Source organism: Prionailurus bengalensis, chromosome A3 (assembly GCF_016509475.1).
Source record: "Prionailurus bengalensis isolate Pbe53 chromosome A3, Fcat_Pben_1.1_paternal_pri, whole genome shotgun sequence".
Lineage (NCBI taxonomy): Eukaryota > Metazoa > Chordata > Mammalia > Carnivora > Felidae > Prionailurus > Prionailurus bengalensis.
This window is the reverse complement of record NC_057354.1, coordinates 99536852-99559694: the sequence shown is the minus strand read 5'-3', so window position 1 is coordinate 99559694 and position 22843 is coordinate 99536852. Positions and strand designations below refer to the sequence as shown.

The following is a 22843-nucleotide window of genomic DNA, read 5'->3' as shown; positions in this document are numbered from 1 at the left end:
GAGCTGACCAGAGTCACCACTATGCCCCCTTGCTGGGCAAAATAATCTGCAGCATATAGTTGTGTACTTATTCAGATTGATATTCCAACATATTTAGACATCTCCTTGAAGCTTATTCCTGACAAAATCATTATACCTAACATATAGCACTAAGTTGATATTTTAGAATAAACTTGATAAACAACTATTTTCTCACTGAGAGGGATCATGGTAGAGAGATAATCATTGTAGAACTTCACATCTGACGTATTTTACTACACTTGAAAACTATGCAAAGACATATTTTATGACATTACTATTAAAAGGAGTTTAGTATATAACATGTCCTCATGTCACTGACCCAGTATTTATAACTAGTTTTAACTTTCAATTTAGCTGCTACCAAGTTTGTGCTACCCAAATGATTATCTTTTCATTAGGTTTATAATATCTGGAGTTCAGGGTAGGGAGGAAAAATTAACATCAACCCCAAAATATAATAAAATAAACCAGGATTCCAACTCTATCTTCTTTTTTTTAATGCTTATTTATTTTTTGAGAGAGAGGGAGACAGAGGATGAGCAGGGGAGGGGCAGAGAGAGAGGGAGACACAGGATCTGAAGCAGGCTCCAGACTCTGAGCTCTCAGCACAGAGCCCCACATGGGCCTCGAACCCACGAACCATGAGATCATGACCTGAGCCAAAGCTGGACACTTAACCAACTGAGCCTCCCAGGCACTACCGCCCCCCCCCAAACTCTATCTTCTTAAATGAGCACTTGCATATTATCATCAAGCATCACTATTATCAGTTCAAAAAAGTATAAAATATCAACTCAATTCCCCAAGTACAAGTGCTCATTAGTCTAGATATACAATTTATCTCCTGAATTGGACAAAAGCACAGTTTCCGTATTCATCTTTAATAGAAAATCATTTTACATTTGGCAAACTTTGACTCCTCTCATAGTGGGGAATGAATATCACAAATGGCACTTCTTGATATCTGGGAAATTACATGATTTTTTAAAAAAATATTTATTTGTTCATTCTGAGAGAGAGTGAGCATGAGTGGGGGAGGGGCAGAGAGAGAGGAAGACAGAAAATCCCAAGCAGGCTCTGCACAGGGCTCGAAGTCACCAACTGTGAGATCATGACCTGAGCTGAAATCAAGAGTTAGAGGCTTGGGGCGCCTGGGTGGCTCAGTCAGTTAAGTGTCCAACTTTGGCTCAGGTCATGATCTCACAGTTCGTGGGTTCGAGGCCCATGTTGGCTCTGTGCTGAGAGCTCAGAGCCTGGAGTCTGCTTCAGATTCTGTGTCTCCCTCTCTTTCTGTCCCTCTGCCACTTGTGCTCTGTCTCTCGTTTTCAAAAATAAATACACATTTTTAAAATTTTTAAAAAGAAGTAGTAAGGCAGTGGTGGGAATGACAATACTATTAAAGGGATTATTTTCTTTTACATCAAAGGTCTTTAAATTCTATTCTATATTAATTCTCCCATCTTAAAAAAGAAAAAAAAACCTCACTAGACCCCAATTCTCCTTTCATCTATCACCTCACTTCTTTCATATCTTTGGCATCCCCAAATTAGTAGGTCCAAACCCAAACTCTTTTTTTTCCCCAATAAATCTGTTCCATTCCGTTTTCTGTGTCTCAGATACAAGCAACTCTAACCTTCCTCTTGAGCCCAGTCAACTGGATCATTAAAGTCATCCAGGACTCCTCTCTGGTTTTCCACCTTGCATACAGTCCATAAAAACATCCTGTTGGCTTGACCTTCAACTTATTTCCAGAATTTGACCCACTTCTCATCACCTCCCCCTGGTTCATCTCTCACCTGAATCATTACAGCCTTCTAATTGGTCTTCCTTTTCAACTCTTGCTTTTGAGAAGCAAGAAGAAATATTCTCTATACAGCAATCAGAGCAGTCCTTTTCAAAATGTAACTCAGATCATGACACTTCTCTGCTTGAAGTCTATCCATGGTTCTCCACTTTTCTCAAAGTAAAACTTAATGTTCATAGGATGACTGTCAAGGCCCTTCATGGTCTGTTTTCTAGCTCTCATTCACTCTCCTACAGTCTTTGCTTCTTGAACATGCCAGGTATGCTCCTGACTTGGGGCATTTGTATTCACTTTCCTGCAGTCTGGAATGCTTCTTTCTTCTCTCTGTCAGTACATCATTGACTCCTTCTCCTTCCAGTCCTTATTCAAATAGCCGCTGGTCAATGAGGCCTACCCTGACCATCCCAGCTAATTCACAACTTCTTCCCCAGAACTCCTAATCTCCTTCGCTCTGCTCTACTTTTTCTGTAAAACTTATCACCGTCCAGCATTCTCTGTAATTTACTCAGATGTTGTGTTTGTTACTGTCTCCCTCTACTAAGATGCAAGCTCCACGAGGACAGCAATTTTGATCTGGGTGGCTCACTAACATCTCTCTAGCACCTAGAACAGTTCATGCTATAGAGTTGGGTGCTGAATACATTTTGTTGAATGATTGGATTTTTATAGGCATATCTGTTCTTTCCATAAATTATATCTCATTCTAATTAAGCTCTTTCAGGATTTATAATAAATCTATCACTTAAAAATGTTATTCTTCTCTCCCTCTCAATCCTAGAAGGAGTGCTGTCTTCAGTGTTACCCGACTCAGTCAAAACTACAGGGCTGAGTAAGGGAGAAGAAGATAATTCCTAGGAGTTCTTTTCATCTTCCTACACAGCAGAGAATGGGAAGGTAGCTCCAAGAATTTGGTGGTAAAGCTAAACTACTATCAGCTTCCAGGAAAGACCGTCTCAACAACAATTGTCAACTCAACCAAACAATGATGGAGGAAAGCCAGTATCACCTTTAAGTTCTGCTACCTGTTGTGCTGAACTTTAAAGCAATTCACAGACCCACATTTGTACAACTCGTCTAATTATTTTAACAACAAATGTGTGCTTAGAAATAATAGTCTATGTGAATGTATGTGTGTTATTCATCTATATAAATACCTTAAGTTATAAAGCTCCTTTTATTTAATTTTTTTTTAATGTTTTTTTAATTTATTTTTGGGACAGAGAGAGACAGAGCATGAACGGGGTAGGGGCACAGAGAGAGGGAGACACAGAATCGGAAACAGGCTCCAGGCTCCGAGCCATCAGCCCAGAGCCTGACACGGGGCTCGAACTCACGGACCGCGAGATCGTGACCTGGCTGAAGTCGGACGCTCAACCGACTGCGCCACCCAGGCGCCCCAAAGCTCCTTTTATTTAAAAAAAAATCCTTATTCCCACTCTACTAAGCAAAGTTGAAAGAACATGTAACACAAATCATGCACCTACTTTTTACGCATTGCCTTCTTCTTTTCTCAGTAATCACAAGATATCAAAATTATCTTTGTAATACTGATTAAAAATATATGGCATTACATAATACACACATAGAAGAGGCACAAAAGTGTGCTACTCTATAAAATATTGTCTGTAAGTAAAAGAAAGCTAAAGGGAAAAAATAAAATTATTGTGATTACAATTCATTTGTCATTGGATGATAACCAAAATTATATTTTATATTTACCATTAATACCCAATCAATTATGAATAACATTTGCGATCTTATTTGAAGCTTTTACTGTTGAATACATTGCTTCATAAAAGAGAACTCACTTGAGATTATATGTATCATATTCAGTGGAAGACCTTGGCACTGCAGAGATCATATAAAGAAATCCGAGGTGTTCATTTTCACGTATTATTTTAATGATTTGCAAAGGATTACGAACGTTGGCTTTAACGACTTCTTCCCGATCATGGAAAAAGTACTTAGGGTACGCTGAGGAACTGGTCCCATAGAGACCTCTTCTTCCAATACTGGTACGTGACAGTTTAGGAGGAGAGGGAGAGAACATTTCAGCAGAGGGCTGCTGGATCAAAACAAAGCCAATTTTTAAAATGATGAGTTTTTGCAAAACAAAACCAAAAGACATGACTAAAAAAACATGATAAAATATTAACCTCAAGCACTAATTACTGAAGTTCCTGAGATGTCTAGTGCTCAAAGGCAAGTATTAAAAAAAAATTTTTTTTTTATTTTGAGAGACAGAACATGCACTTAGGAGAGGGGCAGAGGGAGGGAGAGAGAGAGAGAATCCTAAGCAGGCTTCATGTTCAGCTTTCAGCCGATGTGGCACTCCGGCTAAGCCACCCAGGCGCCCCAATCATTTTTGAACTGAAAAACTTCAAATTATTGTAAGGAGTGATATATTCCTTCCAAGTACTCTTTATCCAGGTGTCCATCCCCTTTCCCAAACCCCCCAACATCAGTTCTCACTGCTGCCTTCTTTCAAGTCAAGTGTTTATTACATCAAAATGCCACTACTTCTCTGGTGTTCTTGGGAGTCCACTTTTCCTGCTCAGTTGCTTAGCGTCTATCTTGACTGTGGCCTCTCCCCTTAACCTCCTCACCTAGTTCTGACAACCTTAATGCTTTTCAGTGTGTGAATTCTTAGACAGCTGTCATCATAGCTCATAATAAAATACTTTTGAGTAAATGTAAGGGGTGGTTACACTGAGCATTGGGGGATCACTATGTAATAATACCCTTGGAGAAGTATACATGTTACAAATTCATAATTGCCAGTTCTGTAGACCAGTGTTTCTCACATTTAAATGTGAGTGTGAATTATCTAGGTGTCCTGTTAAATTGCAGCTTCTGTCAAGTCTGGGGTGGAGCCTGTGATCCTGCATTTCTAACCTGCGGATACTGTGGACCACCACTGGAGCATCAAGGCTAAGTCCCCACCATGTTCACACACTTGAGCTTTGCTCTAAACCCCCAGCTCCCCTGTCTGTGCTCTCAGTGCCACTCACACTCCTTTGTTCCTCCTCAACAAACCTTGGGGCAGCATCACACACACCCTCCCCTCCTGTGGGGGAGGGTGATAACTGTCATCACCTTGTCTCTCTGACAGTGGAGGGGCAACTGGCACTAAGACACAAGAATCCCCATCGCAGACCTGCTTTGTTGAATAGCCGATGCAAATATATAAATGATATCTTTATTGCCTGTTAGCATAACTAACAGAGGCTGCCATTTCTCCGAGAGATTGATTTACCACAAGCTCTACGGAACAACGTCTTCAGAACGTTTGCATTCACAGGTGTCATCATTTTCCATCTCTTGATTAAATATACCCTGTTGAATAGGAGTTTGAGATGAAAATCCTGGAAAGTTTAGAACTGAAGGAAATACATCTTTGAATTCAAAAGATAAAATGTGCTTCTTTCACTTATTGGCCAGAGACAGCAGCAACCACACTGTTTTCTTATGTAAAAGAATAGGCCAGGGGCACCTGCCTGGCTCAGTCCTTGAGCTTTAACCCTTGATTTCAGCTCTGGTCATGATCCCAGGGTTGAGGGATTGAGCCCCATGGTGGGCTCTGCTCTGAGCATGGAGCCTGGGATTCTCTCTCCCTCTCGCTCTCTCCCTCCCACATGCATGTGCTCTCTCACTCTCGCTCTCTCTAACAACAACAAAAAAAGGCCCAAAGAGAAAATACACATTGCCTTGTCCCAATGTTTCAACAAGGGCTATAGTCAACTTTAATATTTTTATGAGTGGAGTATCAATATTTTACAGAAAATGCATGTATTTTCTTTATTACATCCTTCAAGAAGTTTCACTGCCTTCTAAGTACAAGATTTCTTCAACAATAGGCCTATATATTTTCAGCTGCATACTTATTTCCAATTATGTAGCTCAATGCGAAAATGTGATTCAATTTAAGTAGCCACATAAGTTCAGATTTTGTGGGGGAAAGGGAACAAAAGAAGCATTTATTCATAAAGTGTAGAACACTTGTAGTGCTCTCTATGATGGATGTTTAGTCCAATTTGATAAGGCAATCTTCCTTAATTACTAGAAGCAGCGCCTCCAACTGCCTTCTTTTATCTCTCAGGGAATCCTCACTGGTGCATTTCCATTCTAAGCTCCTTCTGAGAAATCAGTACCCACCCCCCACCACCACCAAAACGACCCTCTTATCAGAATAATACCTTCTCCTTTTATATGGAATATTCCCTTTCTTCCATATTTTCCCTTCAACCCCTGGCTCTTATTTGAATTCTTCACTTAGTTACCACTACAACCACGCATAACACACAATTTAACATTCCCTTTCATCCTCCTCCCTTCGTCCCAGATGTGCACAATTTCATTCTTCTTCTTTAAATTCAAGGTCATGATGCCCACTTAGTACCAAATAAGCTAACTTATGAGCAATCAGTTCTTTCTTGGCTCTACTTAAGATAGCCTGTTCTCCTTTCCTACTTCACAGAAACCAAATTAGTTGAGGGTTTATAATTTTATATAACTAATCATGTGATGTTCTTTCAGGGTGATCTCACCCACACCCACAGTGAGCCTCTTCCAGCCGGCTTCTCAAGCCCACCACTCTCCCACCTCCTCTGCCTTACTAACTTTCCATTCACTCCTCCAAGCTTATTAGTGCCATTCCGTATGGTAGCTTTTCCTCCACTGACCATCCCTCTCACCACCAGGTGCAAGCTTTCCCTCCTGTTCAGTTCTCCAGGATTTTGTAGCTTAAATGACCAACCAGAGTTTTTATCACAACCCCCTGAGCTGGAGCATTCACTTGTCCACGTACCCACCCAAAGATTCTGAAATCCTCGAGGATGAAGCCTGTCTTCATCTCTTCCTTTCTACCACTCTAGCACAAAGCCTGAAACATAACTGACACTGAAATGTTCAACAAGTCTAGAAGGATCCTCTCAATAAAAAGCTCAGAGAATTCTCGGGTCTGTTGGCATTTTTACTGTGAGTGTGTCCACATTTTTTCCCACTTCTATTCCTTTGTTTAATTATCTGCAGGTATTTATAGAAAGCCATGCTCTGGTGGTTTCTCCCAGAGCTACTATTCAAGGACTCCTTGCAAGGTACCTTCCCACTCTACAGCTCACCAATTACAAAAATTGTCTTTCTAGCTGGTTCAGTTTCTGTTTTATTGCCTTTCACCAAGGTCTTCAAAAGATTGTCATTTTGGGTAATAATGATGAAAATTTCATAAAAGGTAAAATAAAATTCAAAACACTATTATGTCTTCTTTTAATATGTAAGAGAAGATTAGGGAACACCATATAGATGCTGGAAGTTTTCCTTTATGATTTTCCTCTACTGTCCAAATTTTCCTTGAGTAAGAACTGAGAAGTACTGTATTTCCCAAATCCATTGTGCAACCTGATAGAGAAAAATTTTGCAACTGTTCTTATGAGTTAAAAGCATGTTAGCAATGTTATAGGAAACTAAAACTAAATTGAAAGGATTAATTAAGTACTTTAATAGTATACCTGTTTTTTCTTCCTCACAGTATACTGAGGCTCAAGAAACTGAACAGATAATTTGGTAGAACTTCTTTCTTCAGTGCTTCCTGGAGGCTTTATGATTCCAGAAGAGATTAACTGAAATCGGTTCTGTTCATATATGTATTCTGGCCTCTTATGATCTTGGTAGACTTTTAGCACTGGCTTTGGGGAATAAAGAGACATGTTAGTTTTTTCAGTGTTAACGAGAACTTGTCTTATTCTTACAACATGAACTTTGGACTCTATTCCTGTTGGAAATTGATCTTCCTGGAGTAACTTTCTAACCAAGTCACAATCATTGTGGTGGCTTTCACCATGGTCTGACCATGGTCTATTACAAGACTAAGACTTTTCTATTTGGTTTCTATTAATTCTGTCCTTTAATTACCAATGAATACTTCTATGGGTAAGGTTGTGACAGAAAGGCTCAGAGGCATGAGATCGCATACTCAGTAATTGTGCATTACAAATCCCACCATCCACTAAAACAGTCATTGTGGGAAGGATTGTACAACTCTCGCACTGTACCCCAAAGTCATTAATCAATTCCCATAGCCATAATTGGTTGGAGATCTAAAAGAAATTGTGGCAAAAAATAAAAGAAATTGTGGCATTATATTAGGCTAATCTAATTTTAGATTAAGGCAATAAAATCTAGCATTCAACATAATACACTAAAGCAAGGAATTCACCATAATGGCTTTAGGCTTCTAAGCATTATTTATATATTGATTTATTTTTAAAGTTTATTTATTTACTATGAGAGAGAGAGTGTGAGCGGGGGATAGGCAGAAAGAGAGGAAGAAAGAGAATACCCCAATCAGGCTCCTTGCTGCCAGGACATAACCGATATGGGGCTCGAGCCCACAAAACTGTGAGATTATGGCCTGAGCTGAAACCAAGAGTTGGATGCGCAACCCACTGAGCAACCCAGGTGCCGCTCTAAGCAAAATGACTTTAGCATGATAGCTAATCTCTTACAACTGGAGCGAGAAAGAAAAGCTTGAGAGTAAGCATAGGAAACGGCTGTTAAATTTTCAGGTATGTGTAAATAACATTTGGTTTTGGTTAAAAATCCCTCTTGAGCCACTCACTGTAGAAAGGAAAAGACTATAGAGATGGGGGCAGGAGGATCTCAGCTATATCAATGTGGAAAATCAACACAGACCAGAATCACAAGGTAAGAAGGGGAGAAAAGCTTCTGCACAGCAAATGAAAACATAAACAAAATGAAAAGGCAATCTACCAAGTGGGAGAAAATATGTGCAAATTATATGGTGATAGGGGGTTAAGTACCAAAATCTATAAAGAACTCATACCACTCAATAGCAAAATCAAAACAATCCAATTAAAAAGTGGAAAGAGGATCTGTATAGACATTTTTTCCCCAAAGACATGGAGATGGCCAGAAAGTATATGAAAAGATGTTCAACATCACTAATCATTAGAGAAGTGCAAATCAAAACCACAATGAAATATCACCTCACACTTGTCAGAATGGCTATGATCAAAAAGAGAATAAACAAATGTTGGCGAGAATGTGGAGAAAAGGGAACCCCATCAACACTTAATATCACAGTTTGTATCTTTTTATCTTGTGCATTCATAGCAAAGTATTGCAATTATAGTAATTTTTACTACTCTTGTCTTTTAGTCTTCAACTAGCTTTATAAATAAGAGATTAATCCACCACCTTTACATTATTCTGAATTTTACTATGTATTCACCTTTACCAGTGAGTTTTATACTGTCATATTTTCCTGTTACTAACTAGTACCCTTTGATTTCAGCTTAAAGAAGTCCCTTACAATTTACTTTTAAATAACAAAGTAACAAGCATACACAGAGAGAAAGAAAGCAAATATGGCAAAACACTAATAACTTTGAATCTAGGTGGATGGTGTATAAATATTTGTTTTACTATTCTTTGAACTTTTCTGTGCATTTGAAACTTTTTATAGTAAAATGTTGGGAGACATTGATTTTTAAAATCAAATAAAGTGGCAAAAATACAAAAAGTTAGATAGATTCACACAAACCCTAGTAGTGATAATCTCCAAGAAAGGAAAGAGGGCATTGAGACTAAAATGGGATACAAAAGGTATTTGAAATGTATTTATAACATTCCTTTAAAAATAGATACTGAATCAGGGCCACCTAGGTGGCTCAATCAAGCCAACTCTTGGTTTCAGCTCAGGTCTTGATGTCACGGTTTCACTGGTACTGTGGAACCTGTTGGGATTCTCTCTCTCTCTCTGCCCCTCTCCCACTTGCTCTATCTCTGTCTCTCTCAAAATAAATAAATAAATGAAAAGACAAAATAAAGAAAAATAGATATTGAATCAAACTAAGCAAACAACATTATTAATTTGGGATACACACACTTGTTTATTATATCCCTCTTTGTAGCATTTTATATATTTGAAACTTTCATAATAATAAAATAGAAACAGAGGAAAACTTAACTATTTAGCAAAATCAGAAGCAAACCTCAATCATCCTAAATAGTAAACAGCTAAAGCCATTATGAAAATCAAGAACAAGGTCACTATTTTCACTATCACCTTTAGTTTTCAATTCTCAAATTGAAGCATCTAGAACAGGGGTCAGTAAACTTTCTCTGTAAGGGACCACACAGTAAATATTTTAGGCTTTGTGAACCATATGGTCTCTGTCACAACTACTCTATTATTGAAGCACCAAGGCAGCCTTAGATGATATGAAAATAAATGGATATGGCATTATTTACAAAAACAGGTTACAGGACTGTATTTGACCCATGGGCCACAGTGACCCCTAATCTAAAAAATAAAGTAATTGGTGTAAACACTAGGAAAAAAGAGCAAAATTATCTAACTATCAGTGATATTATATACATTAAAAATGAAAGCCTAAGGGCACCTGGGTGGCTCAGTTGGTTAAGCATCTGACTTTGGCTCAGGTCATGATCTACGGTCCGTGAGTTCAAACCCCACATCGGGCTCTGTGTTGACAGCTCAGAGCCTGGAGCCTGTTTCAGATTTTGTGTCTCCCTCTCTCTCTCTGACCCTCCCCCATTCATGCTCTGTCTCAAAAATAAATAAACGTTAAAATAAATAAATAGATAAATAAATAAATAAAAATGAAAGCCTAGCTACTAAAGTAACAATAAGGATTGAAAACAATATTGGTGAGGTTTCTGTTACAAAGTAAACACATTTGCTTTTTTCTGTACTAAAGCAGAAATTGGATCACAATAAAAAAAAAACCTAAAACTGAAATACTTAAGAATTTAACAAGAAAAGGACCTTATTATAGCAAACTATAAAGTCTCATGTAGAATTAAAACAAAAACTGCAAAAGTATGAGGAAATGCCAAATGTTAATTATGGGGAAAATGCCATGCTCATCTCCATATACATCAAAAAGGCATTTGATAAAATTCAACTATTTTTGATAAAAATCTATTTATGACTTTGTAAAGTCTGTTTATGTAATCGCTACACCCAAAACATGGCTTAAACTCACAACCCTGAGATCAAGAGTCACATGCTCTTCTGACTGAGACAGGAAGATGCCCCTATTTATGATTTTTTGATAAAAATCTATTTTTGATAAAAACATTAATCAAGAAAGGATAGATAACTTCCTTAAAAATCTCAATGGCTAGGGGTGCTTGGGTGGCTCAGTTGGTTAAGCATCTGACTTCAGCTCAGGTCATGATCTCACCACTGGTGAGTTCGAGTCTCACATCAGGCTCTGTGCTACAATTCAAAGCCTGGAGCTTGCTTCGGATTCTGTGTTTCCCTCTCTCTCTGCTCCTCTCCTACTCAAGCTCTATCTCTGTCTCTCTCTCAAAAATAAAACATTAAAAAAAAATCTCAATGGCTAATATCATGCTTAAAGAGGGAACACTTAGAAACATTCCTACTAATCTCAGGTGAAAGACAAAAATGTCTACTGTCCACACTATTGTTTCTAATATTTTACACATATTAGCCAATACAGTAGTTCAAAGACACAGTATAAATACAAAAATTGGAAAGAAGGTGGCAAAAGTGTCATTATTGCCAGATGATTTTATTGTTTACCTGAAACACTTGAGAGAATAAACAGAAAAACTGGCACAAAATTAACATCCAGAAATAAAACCTGTTAATAAACTTAATAAGAAACAAGTAAAAGTCAGATGAGGAAAACTTCAAAACACTCATGATAGTCATGAAAGAAAAAGCAAACGAAGTTCGATTTTGTTCTTGATTTGGAAAATTAATTATTAAAAAATATCAAGTTAATCTAGTTAATCAAGTTAATCATCAAGTTAATCTATAAATTTAATATGATCCTGACAGGATATATTGGAGATTAGAAATCTGATTCTAAATTTAATACATAAAAATAATTAGAAAGAATAGCCACAAAAGCCCTGGGGAGAAAAAATGAGTGACCAGCCCTACCAGATATTAAAATGTTATAAAACTAAAGGGGCACCTGGGTGGCTCAGTTGGTTAAGCATCCGACTTCAGCTTAGGACATGATCTCATAGTCCGTGGGCTCAAGCCCCAAGTCAGGCTTTGTGCTGACAGCTCAGAGCCTGGAGCCTGCTTCAGATTCTATGTCTCCCTCTCTCTCTGCCCCTCCCCAGCTTATGTTCTTTCTTTCTCTCTCTCTCAAAAATAAACATTTAAAAAAAATAAATAAAATGTTATAAAACTACAATAATTAAAACTTTGTATTCTGGACACATGAAAAGATCAATGGATCAGAATAGAAAATCCAGCAACAGATCCCAAAATATAAAGGGGAACTGAGTTTATAACAAAGGTGATACTTTAAGGAAAGTAATATTATTCAATACATAATAATGAAATAACTGTAAAGCTAGTAGGGACAAAGTTGGATCCTCTCATTCATTACACTGGGAAAAACTGTGAATAGATCAAAGATTTAAATGTAAAATAAGAATAATCTTAAAGTAATTTTTAAAGAGAAGTATCTAAGACATCACTAAATAATTTTATTTTTACAATCTTGCTAAGTGTAGGGCCTAAGTATCACATAAAACTCAGAAGACAGAAACTCAATTACATAAAAATTAGGAATTAAAACAAAACTTGAAAATTTTTATAATGCTTATCACAGATAAGGGGCTTATTTCCTAATATAGGAAGAACTCAGGCAAATCAATGAGAAAAACACCAACTGCCCAATTAGAAAATAAGACACGAAGATCCATATATTCACAGAGAGAAAAATAATTCCTAAACATATGAAAAGACATTCAACCTTTTTCAAGAAGAAACTTAAATTAAAGCTACTCTGAGACAGCATTTTTCTTGTATTACTGAAGCAACATTTACTAACCAAAATTACAAACGTACATATGTTTTGAGTTGGCGACTCCATTTCTAGGACGTCTGCCTACAGATGGAATCTCAAGTGTAGGAGATGGCATATGCACAAGATTATTCACTGTAACACTGTTGTCACAAAAATACTATTTTAAAAACCTAATCTATAAATTTGGGGCTTACTAAATACACTATGGTACATTCATATGGTACATTATGAGCTATAAAGCAAATTGATATAAAAGAACTTTGGGACAGATATGAAATGATCTCCAAGTTATGTATTAAATGAAGCAAGTAAGGGGCAGCAAAGTTTGTTTATTATGCTAGCTTTAGGCTTAGACAGCGTAACACATCTCTGAAAGCATACACACTCTTACCATTAATTGCCTCTAGAGTAGGAAGCTGAATGGATGAGGGACAGTGGTAGAAAACAGACTTTAACTGTGTAACTTCCGTACACTTTTTAAAAAAAAAAATTCTTAAATGTTTTTATTTTTGAGACAGAGAGAGACAGAGCATGAGCAGGGGAGGGGCAGAGAGAGAGGGAGACACAGAATCCAAGGCAGGCTCCAGGCACTGAGCTGTCAGCAGAAAGCTTGCGGCAGGGCTCGAACCCACGGACTGTGAGATCATGACCTAAGCTGAAGTCGGAAGCCTAACTGACTGAGCCACCCAGGCGCCCCACTTCTGTACACTTTTAAATGAATTACTTATCTAAGAAGGATGAATTTTAAAGTTTATATGGAAGGATAACCATCTAAAACAGAGAATATATAAAAAATAAGAATGGCGAGGAACCAGTTGCCTTCCACTTACCAAAACATGCTCATTGTAATCAAAACAATGTGGCTATATCAGTAGAGAAAAGAATCAAGATCTGTAAACAGATCTCACTATTTTATACGTGATATAGTGAGAAGTTTATACACTATAAAGGTGGTGTTTTAATTTGGTGGGAAAAACGTGGTGCTAGCAAAACGTTTCGAAGAAAATGTTAGTCCCTTTCCTCACACCAGATTTACTTTTTTTTTAATGTTTGTTTATTTTTGAGACAGAGAGAGACAGAGCATGAATGGGGGAGGGTCAGAGAGAGGGAGACACAGAATCTGAAACAGGCTCCAGGCTCTGAGCGATCAGCAGAAAGCTTGAGGTGGGGCTCGAACCCATGGACTGTGAGATCATGACCCGAGCTGAAGTCGGACGCTTAACCGACTGAGCCACCCAGGTGCCCCTCCTCACACCAGATTTAAAAGTTTATGTGAATGAAAGTTTTAAATGTGAAATTACAAAAATAAAGAAGAAAATGTGGGGAGATGCTGCCTGTCAACATATGAGTATAAAGCAGTGGTCAGTGGAGAGAAAATGAAGTCCAATTCGAAGTGAATGCTGCAATTCAGATAAGAAGAACAGGACCCTCAACACCAATCCCACAGAGAGGATTAGCAGCAGCCGGTGTGAGGGTGCAGCTTCAGCCACCCCATTCAGACAGCAAAAGGCTGGAAGATATTACCGGAAAACCTCGGAAAGGGTAAAAGTGAAATTTAATTTAGGCAGCACATGTGTGCTGGTTTGAGAAACTGGTCCTCAAGTAAAATGTGTGTGAATCAAAAGTATGTATATTTTTTCCATTCAACCCAACAGTACTAATCGTGGAGCTTTATCCCACAAGAATATAGGCACCGGTACAGATGGATAATAAAATGATTTTGCTGTACCAGTATAAATATTTGTAAAATAAATGTCCCAAAGAGGATGATTTAATCAATTATGGAATATTCATGCAATTGGACACTTTAATAGGATAGGCAACCATTAAAAAGAATGTGTTCTAAAAATATCATCTGACTTTGAGGAAGTCCTATAATGTCTATTTAGGTACAAAAAGCAACATGTAGCAACATTGATGTTTATGTTGTAAAACAAATATCCAAAAGCCTAAATATGTACTTTGTGTGTGTTCATCCATTTGTATAAAACTGAGCATGAAGAAAGGCAAGAGGGATATACACTAGACTGTTGAAAACCTTAGATATAGACAATGGGGTTGGAGACTGGAGAATTACAAGTAAGGAAAAGATATGAAAGAAGAGTAAAACAGGGAAGGGGGGCAGGAGAGAGGAAGGCAGAGAGAGGAGGAAGGGGGCAAGGGGGAGAGGGAGGAGAAGAGGAAAACAAGGGGGGAAGGGAGAAAGGCAGGGGAGGAAAGGGGGGGAGGAGAGAAGGGGTAGCAATCATAAAGAGAACAAACCATAGTATGAACTCTATATAAACAAACTAAACTACAGATACCCATACACATGAAATCAGTCACTTGAAGGCAAAGCTACTTTCTCCCTGCATGATGGAAATTCAGGTATTTTTCACTTTATTCCTTATTACTTTTAGTACTGTATGAATTACCATATTCATGTATTAGTTATATTGTTCTAGTCATCTGTTAGTACATTACAAACAGCTTTAAACTTAGTGACTTAAGAAACACCTCCATTTATTTTGCTCAAAAATCTACAATTTAGGCAGAACTCACTGGATACAGCTTGCCTTTGCTCCATCAGAGCATCAGCTGAGGCAGCTCAAAGTCTGGGCACTGGAGTCATCTAATGGCTTGTTCATTCACATGTCTGGTAGGTGATCCAGGCTATAGACTTGTTCAGATGACATCTCCTTAAGGAGACCTTTGTAGTCACACAATCTAAAGTAGCCCGCCCTTTGTTTCCACCTGTATTATTTTCTTCATAACAGCTATCATTACATGAAATTGCTCAGTCTATTTATTTAAGGTTACTAGAATGTCAACAGGCATCTTATCTGCTTTGTTCATTGCTATATTCCCAGCGTATAGCCCAATGCCTGGTGCATAATAGGTACATAATAAACATTTAATGTACAAGAATTAATTGCCCTGAAGACAAATAGAATAACTTTAATCACCAAGGGTTAATGATACACTTTTGCCAAGTGAAACTAAATATATTATAGAGAAATAAATGTAAAAAGTTTCATACTAAATCCACCAGTTACTGAATACTATATTATGGCACATCTGTGCAACAAAATACAGTGCTGCTTTTAGAAAAGATAACTCATTATGCATGGAATAGAAAATTTTCTGTATGTTTAAGTGAAATAAGCACTCTGAAGATCAGTATGTATGGTATAATCTTATATTAAAGATATATGTTTATACACACACACACACATTTAAATAAACATATAAAGAGCCTGAAGGGCAGCCATTAACAACAGTAAGTAGTTAATGTCAGAGGGTGGGAGTGATAACTTTCACTTTTTATTCTGTGTACTTTCATTGCTCCTTTACATGGATTTAGAATTATTCAAGGGCATAAATGGATTCTTAAAATTAAGTATTTTCAGACATGCACAAAAATTTTCAGGGTACGAGGCATTTATTTTACAAGTAATAAAATGATATAACTATATGTATATAACTATGTATATTATTCTTCCTGAAGGTACCAGTATTAAATGGTACCCTAATGTCTAAAAGAGCCTTGCAACTTATATAGTTAAGTATCTGTATTGCACATTATCCTAGAGAGGATTTATCTGCTACAAAACTTTGTTCACCACTGTATCCCCTCACCTTGAACAGTTACCTGGAACTTAATTTTTTTTGAATAGATGTTTACAGGGTTTATGACTTCATAAACAAGTCTTAACTTTTAGGCTTTAATTCCTTTCTTGTTAATTAAGAGTCTAGAAATGACTTCCATCCCCCCATAGCAATTTTGCAACGTCCTCTGGAGCCAAAGTGGCTAAAATGCTGGTTTTCGACTTACCAGAGGCTCTAGTTTTATGGGCTGCTGTCGTTTTCTTGTTCTCTCTTGAGCTTTTGTACTGTGCCTAAACGTCAGGAATTGTGTGTCAGATTCATTTTCTGTGGGTACTATAAAACTCAGTCTTCCCTTTGTTTGTATATTGTTCAGTCTTTCAAGGATAGGGTTTTCCACCTGCTTTTCAGTATTTTTCAGTTTGGCATCTTTCGCTGAGGTGTGGAATGCCATCCTCACTCCTGGAAAGAATCGGGTCAGGAAAAGAAAAATGAAAAGTAGAGCAAAATAACTGGGGAAGTGGGTCCAGTAGAAGTGACTTAAGAACCAGGGGGAGCTGAATTTGCTCACTCCCCAAAGAAAACCCACAAAGTTACCCATTCCTCCCAACTGAGGACTTGAATCAGAGAAATGAAAATGCCTGGCCTTCGAGAAGCCCTGTAGCTGGGGTGGGATCCAGGAATTTGCATTTCTAACAAGTTCCTGGGCGATGCTGCTGCTGCAGATGTCTCTGATTTGGGGACTGTACTGGTCTAGATTTTGAAGGATGAAAAGAAATGCAATTAGTATGGAGATTGATGTTTTTCATGCTTGAATATGCAAAATATCTCCTGGGGAGCTTGTTCAAAATGCAAGTAGCTCTAATGCAGGCAATCCGAGAAATAGAGCCTAGGTACTCAAAAGGCAAAATAAAAAAAACCAAAGGTGGGGGGTAGGGGGGACAGGGTGGGGTGGGGGTGGGGGGAAGAGCTGTGGACTAAATCCTAAAACAGTGCTCCTGGGGCTTTTATATGCATGAGAATCTCCTGAGGAAATGGTTAAACTGCACATTCTGATCCATACACTTTGAGTAGAAAGGTCCTAGAACACTAGAACTAGGAGCCCTTGGTAATGGTCTTGCATCTTCACAACCACTCATGCCCACCCTACCAGATGGGTGCAGATATTTTCCTTCAAAATAATACCATAGTGATGAGGGAGCATAAGACAAGCTGAGAGCAAAGTACAAGCTAATAGCACCCTGCTCCCCCAGGTGGGATACATGTGATTCCCTGGACACTCCTCGCTGCCCGAGAACAAAGGGAAGGAAAGAAAACAAATGGTTGACTGATAGAGATCACAGTCATGCAGGACATGAGTCTCCTCCAGTTTACAGATAACTTAGTAAACTGCAAGAAAAAGGCAATCTTATCCATAGCCCCATCTCCAGAAACCTTAGATTCCATTTCCTGGAGCCCTAATATCACCTCCATCAAGATGTAAGGGGGTTTAAGTGCTTGCCACGGTGATGTGGGAAACTAAGGCAAATGATAAATTAAATTCCCTTACTGCCCATTGACGAGTCCTTAAAACAGGCAGAGTGACCTTTCTCTAGGGGCTCAGCTGCCTCAAAGATGACACTTTGGTAGGGGCAAAAGGGAATCTTGGCTTAACATTATCCTAACCCACTAGGAACCTGTGAATTTCCTTAAACACATAAAAATTCCTTTGCAAACCTCCTTTATCTTTAACCCCCAAGTATATGTTGGCAAATATACTCCAAGCATATGGCCCCTGATATAAATCTGAAGGGTCTCATGACTGAGGTTTTATTAAACAGTAATAAATGACTTTTTCCTAACAACAGCTAGCCCCTCAAGGTCCTGGAAACCTTGCTTCCAAAATTCCTTAGAGACTTACACTGTCCCTAACCCCCTCTCAGCCTGAAGATATACAATCAGTCACTCTTCACAACCCCAGTGCAGCTCCTTTTGCCCATGGGTCCTGTCCCCATGCTTTAATAAAATCACCTTTTTGGACCAGAGACATCTTCAAGAATTCTTTCTTGGCCATCGGCTCCATACCCCACCATCACCCCTCAAACACCATCAATAGCATATAAGGTCTTGAAACAGGTGTCAGCAGGTTTATGTTTCAATCTAGATCTGTGCTGGCCAATCAAATCCTCCTACACAATTTAAAATTTTCAAGTAGCCATATTAAAAAAAACAAACTACCCAAAAAAGGAACGGGTGAAATTAATTTTAATAATGTGCTTTATTTAACGTATCCAAAATATTCTCATTTCAACATGTAATCTATATAAAACTTATCAATGTCTTATTTCATTGATTGTTACCACGTCTTCGAAATCCAGTGTGTACTTCACATTTAGAGCAGACCTCAGCTCCGACTCGCCAAATGTGGCTAGTGGCTACCACATTGAGTAGCGCAGGTTTGGATTTGACCACTCCGTGTGAGATCTCGGACGAGTCTCCTGATATCTCTATTCCTCACGTTCTACTCCTCTAAAATGATAGGTAGGTAGCAAATGACCACTAAATGCCTTTCCACGGACTTTCTCTGCCTCTCTCAGCCTTTCCTTGTGTGCTCAGAAAGCCAAGCTGTCTCTGGCTTAGAAGTCGGAGCCCAGCCCCACAGCGGGATTCCTCTGGACTCACCAAGTCAGTCTAGAGCAGCCACAGCCGCCGCCGCCGAGGGTCTCCAGAGACAGCAAACCCAGGGCTGGTAGCAGAAAGTTGACAGTACCTCGGAATGTTTGCTGTTGCTTAGCAGCCATACCGGTGTGCAAGGCGCCTGTGCGCGACTGTCGCCACGGCAACGCCTCAGCCAACTGCAGCTCTAAGTCCCTGAGCGCGCCAAACAGTTGAGCCAATCAATGTCTTCGGAACATTTCTAAGCCGCTGATTGGTGGAGAGTGCGCACACGACGGTGGAGAGAGCGCGGTCCCGCCTCCGCACCCGGAACTGACAGCTGTCTAGGCGGGTAGGCAGGGCAGCCAAAGCAGGTGGCTAGCTGTGTTTGTTCCCTCCCTCTTGCCGGAATCTCTTGTCTGTTTCCCTTCATGAGGCACTCGAGACTGACTTGACAGTCCTTTAATCTAATTTTCTCTAGTTAAAAGAATCAAGAATCTCCAAAGAGGGAGGTGTGTTGTATAGACAGTTCAAGTCCCGCTCTCAAAGGGAGCTTGGTAGCGACCATCCACCAACTCTGTCCGACCACCAACCTCCTCCCGGGAGTGTTCTAAGAGGCAAGGAATGTGAGCACTTCTTTCCCTCAAACTCCACCATCTCAACTGTTCTTTTCCACCTGGAACGTAACCTAGTGTCAGGCCTAGCACGAGTCCGTATTACTTGGTCCGGTGCTCTATCTACCAAAGCAGACTCTGGATGGATCTTGTTCTGGCATTTGGACCCAACCTAATTAAGTCCCCAAACAATTGCTGCTAATGCTTTGTGGAGGCGACCCCACCGAAACCCAATCCAGGTTGCTTACCGAAGATGCCTTATCCCAGTTAGTGATCAGAAGAAGCAGCCCTTTCATCTGCCTTGAGGAAATGTTAATCCAGTTGGGAGAGTTGCTTTTCAACCTCCCCTCCAAAATGACGTAATCGCTGCTGGAACCTGTTGTCTTTTTTGTACCTTTTGGTCCCTCTTTCTTACCTTGATATTTGTTTCTTTCCTTGAATACCAAGCCTATATATGAAGTGCTTGACATATCGTGCGACCTGCATTTTCTCAGTCTTAACATATTCAGGTAGGTATTTTAAGTGCTAGGTAGGACATCACCTACAAGACAGAGAATCACATATCCATAGAGCTGGAATGGAGATTACAGATCACTTAATCCAGCTCCCCCCATTGATTAAAAAGAGAACTGAGACACAGAGAGAGAGCAAGTGATTTACTCCAGGTTAGGCAGCTAGTCATGGCAGAGACAAAACTAGAATACCGGTCTCCTAATCCCTAATTAGGTACTGGAAACAACAAGGGAGTAACTTCAGTTTAGAAAGAATTCAAAAAACCTCAAATGTGGACATAAATATGAATTCCCCAGAGATAAAAGATACACACAAAGCTAATCAGAGCCAATAAAATATAATAATTTATATAGATTAGTAATAAAAGAAATTTAAAGCCAACCCTAAACATTGAAACATAAAATTAGAATAATATCCAGTGTTAGACACATCTATAAAATAAATTTCACTTCAGATGTGCAGTGAATATTTTAATCTGTTCCCTTCAATATTTACATAGTGGGGACAAAGGCCATTGCTTTCAGTCCCAGAATGGTTTTTGTTGTTGTTGTTGTTTTAAGCAGATGAAGGTGATTGTATTCTAATGTTGCCTTATGCAACTGAGCATTCCAAGAGCCAAGGGGAGTGAGGGGTAGAAGGCATTGACAGAGTTTAATAAAGGTATTGCTATATTAGAAGCTACTTATCAAATCTCTCCAAGCTTATTTTTTAATGTGGTAAGATATCATCTTCATTATCAACTAAATATTTACTAAAGTAGTGCAGACAAGAGTGTTATGTTTATCCCGTTGATTTTTTCATAGTTAGTATAAATAATAATAATTGTTACTCTTTATTGGGTGCTCTCTATGTGCCAGGTACTATATTGGGTGCTTTGCATTTGTTCTCTCAAATAATTCCAACAAACGTGAAATTTTCATTTCATAGCTAAAGAACTAGGCTATGAAAGGTTTACGACCCAGGATACAAAAAGTCACATCTTTAACACTAAAAATAAAAATGCTTAAAATTTATTGAACATTCAGTTAAGATTTATGTGCTGGGCCCTTTGTGAAGTACTTATCACCATTACACTAATCATTGGAATAGCTTTATATTATTTTAAAGGTATTATTGTACCTACTCCACCAAGAGGGAAATTGAGGTTTAAAAAGATTACATGTTTTACCCAAATCACTCTAGAGGTAATAATTGGCAGAGCTGAGAGACAAATCCAGATCTATCAACCTAAATAGTTAAATTTCTTTAAGATTCTAGAGCAAGAATGCTGAATCAGGGAATTCTGCTGCTGGATGTGTACGGAGGACTACATTCTGAAAAATTCCCGAAACACCTATGTATTTGGATAAAACTCCAAGGCACATTATTTTAACTGCATGGCTGAGATTACAGAAATAAGGGAACCCTCCAGTGTTGAAACAACAATGAGATGAAACCAGAAGTAGAAGGCAATCTGCATCACTGAGGACCGTGGTAATTTAAATAAACAAAAGTAGAACACGGGTAGCAGGCAGGTGCTGAGATGGGACCCTGGATCTGGACAGAGTGCTCTTGATCTCCCTTGCTTTCGAACCGCTGCTCACCAAGTCTACCAAGGAGCAACATGCCTTTGGCTTTAAAGTCAGGATGTTTTCCACAACCTCATAAAATCTCCCAGTATAAAACTAATTTCTCTATAGATTTGAACTTGAGACAGATTTCTTATATAAACCAAACAATCTATCTTTTAGATTTAGAATTTTTAGGTCAAACACATGTAAAAAATTTCAGACAAATGGTGGTGCTTTATACACAGTAACAAGTCTGTTTTGAAGATTTTCCAAATAAGCAGTAAGTTAGGGGCCAGGTAGCTCTGAAAGGTCCAGGCTGAAAGTCTAAAGACCAGATGACAACAAGTGATGGTACCAAAGAAGCAAGGAGAGTCTTGTTAGTGAGCTGGGCATGAGACTGGTTGGTAAGTCAGCCTAGAGATTCAAGAGAGATAGGGATATATCACAGATATAGTATCTGGTTTCTGAGAGACCTTTGGGGAGTGCGGAACGCAGCATAGAAGTTCTGGATAAAGGGGCGCCTGGGTGGCTCAGTAGGTTGGGCATCCGACTTCAGCTCAGGTCGTGATCTCGTGGTCCTTGAGTTCAGGCCCACACTGGGCTCTGTGCCGACAGCTTGGAGCCTGGAGCCTGCTTTGGATTCTGTGTCTCCTTCTCTCTGCTCCTCCCCTGCTTGCGCTCTGTCTCTGTCTCTGTCTCTGTCTCTCTCTCAAAAATAAATAAACATTTAAAAAAATTAAAACAAAAAAAGAAGTTCTGGATAAGTTGTTTTATTCACTTGAAGACCTGGTTGGTGGTCCTGTGCAAGTTTAGACACAAACATGTCTGTATGGAAGAACATTGCTGTACACAGCAAACACAGCCTTGAGTTCACAGTGAGAAACTGCTGGCGTGGGAAGAGACAGGCCTTCTTATAAGGAGGTGGACAGCATGACAAGGGGTGGGGAGAGTTTGAGAGCCAGAGGCCATGTGTCTTTCCAAGGATCATCATTGGGTCTGTGGCCACAATTCTAATTTCACATTCAGCTAGTTTGCTCATGTTATCATCCTTAACATGTCCCTCCCTGCTTAGTTTTATCCTAATATCAAACCTCTAGCTATTCAGTAATGCTTTTGCTGCTAAATTACAGTTATGTCTACTCATAAAAACAGATTATCATCCTAATTTTCTGAGCTTTTAAAAAGCCAGCTTGCCAACTTGTTTTTATTGTTCCAAATATTCCCTAATAGCCTGTGATAGAGAATCCTGGGCTTAAAATTCCGGGTTGATAATCCCATTTT

General features: G+C 38.9%; 1 protein-coding gene across 1 annotated transcript in view; it reads right to left on the bottom strand.

Moving 5' to 3' along the window:
* Positions 1-20139, bottom strand: part of DNAH6 (dynein axonemal heavy chain 6) — a 226041-nt gene extending 205902 nt beyond the window's left edge. The window contains exons 1-4 of the mRNA XM_043603834.1: positions 18913-20139; positions 16481-16713; positions 7333-7509; positions 3634-3890 (exon numbers count right to left, since the gene is read on the bottom strand). Coding sequence (XP_043459769.1) covers positions 3634-3890; positions 7333-7509; positions 16481-16705 — 659 coding nt within the window. The 5' untranslated portion in view covers positions 16706-16713; positions 18913-20139. The remainder of the gene's footprint in view (positions 1-3633; positions 3891-7332; positions 7510-16480; positions 16714-18912) is intronic.
* Positions 20140-22843: the final 2704 nt, after the last annotated feature.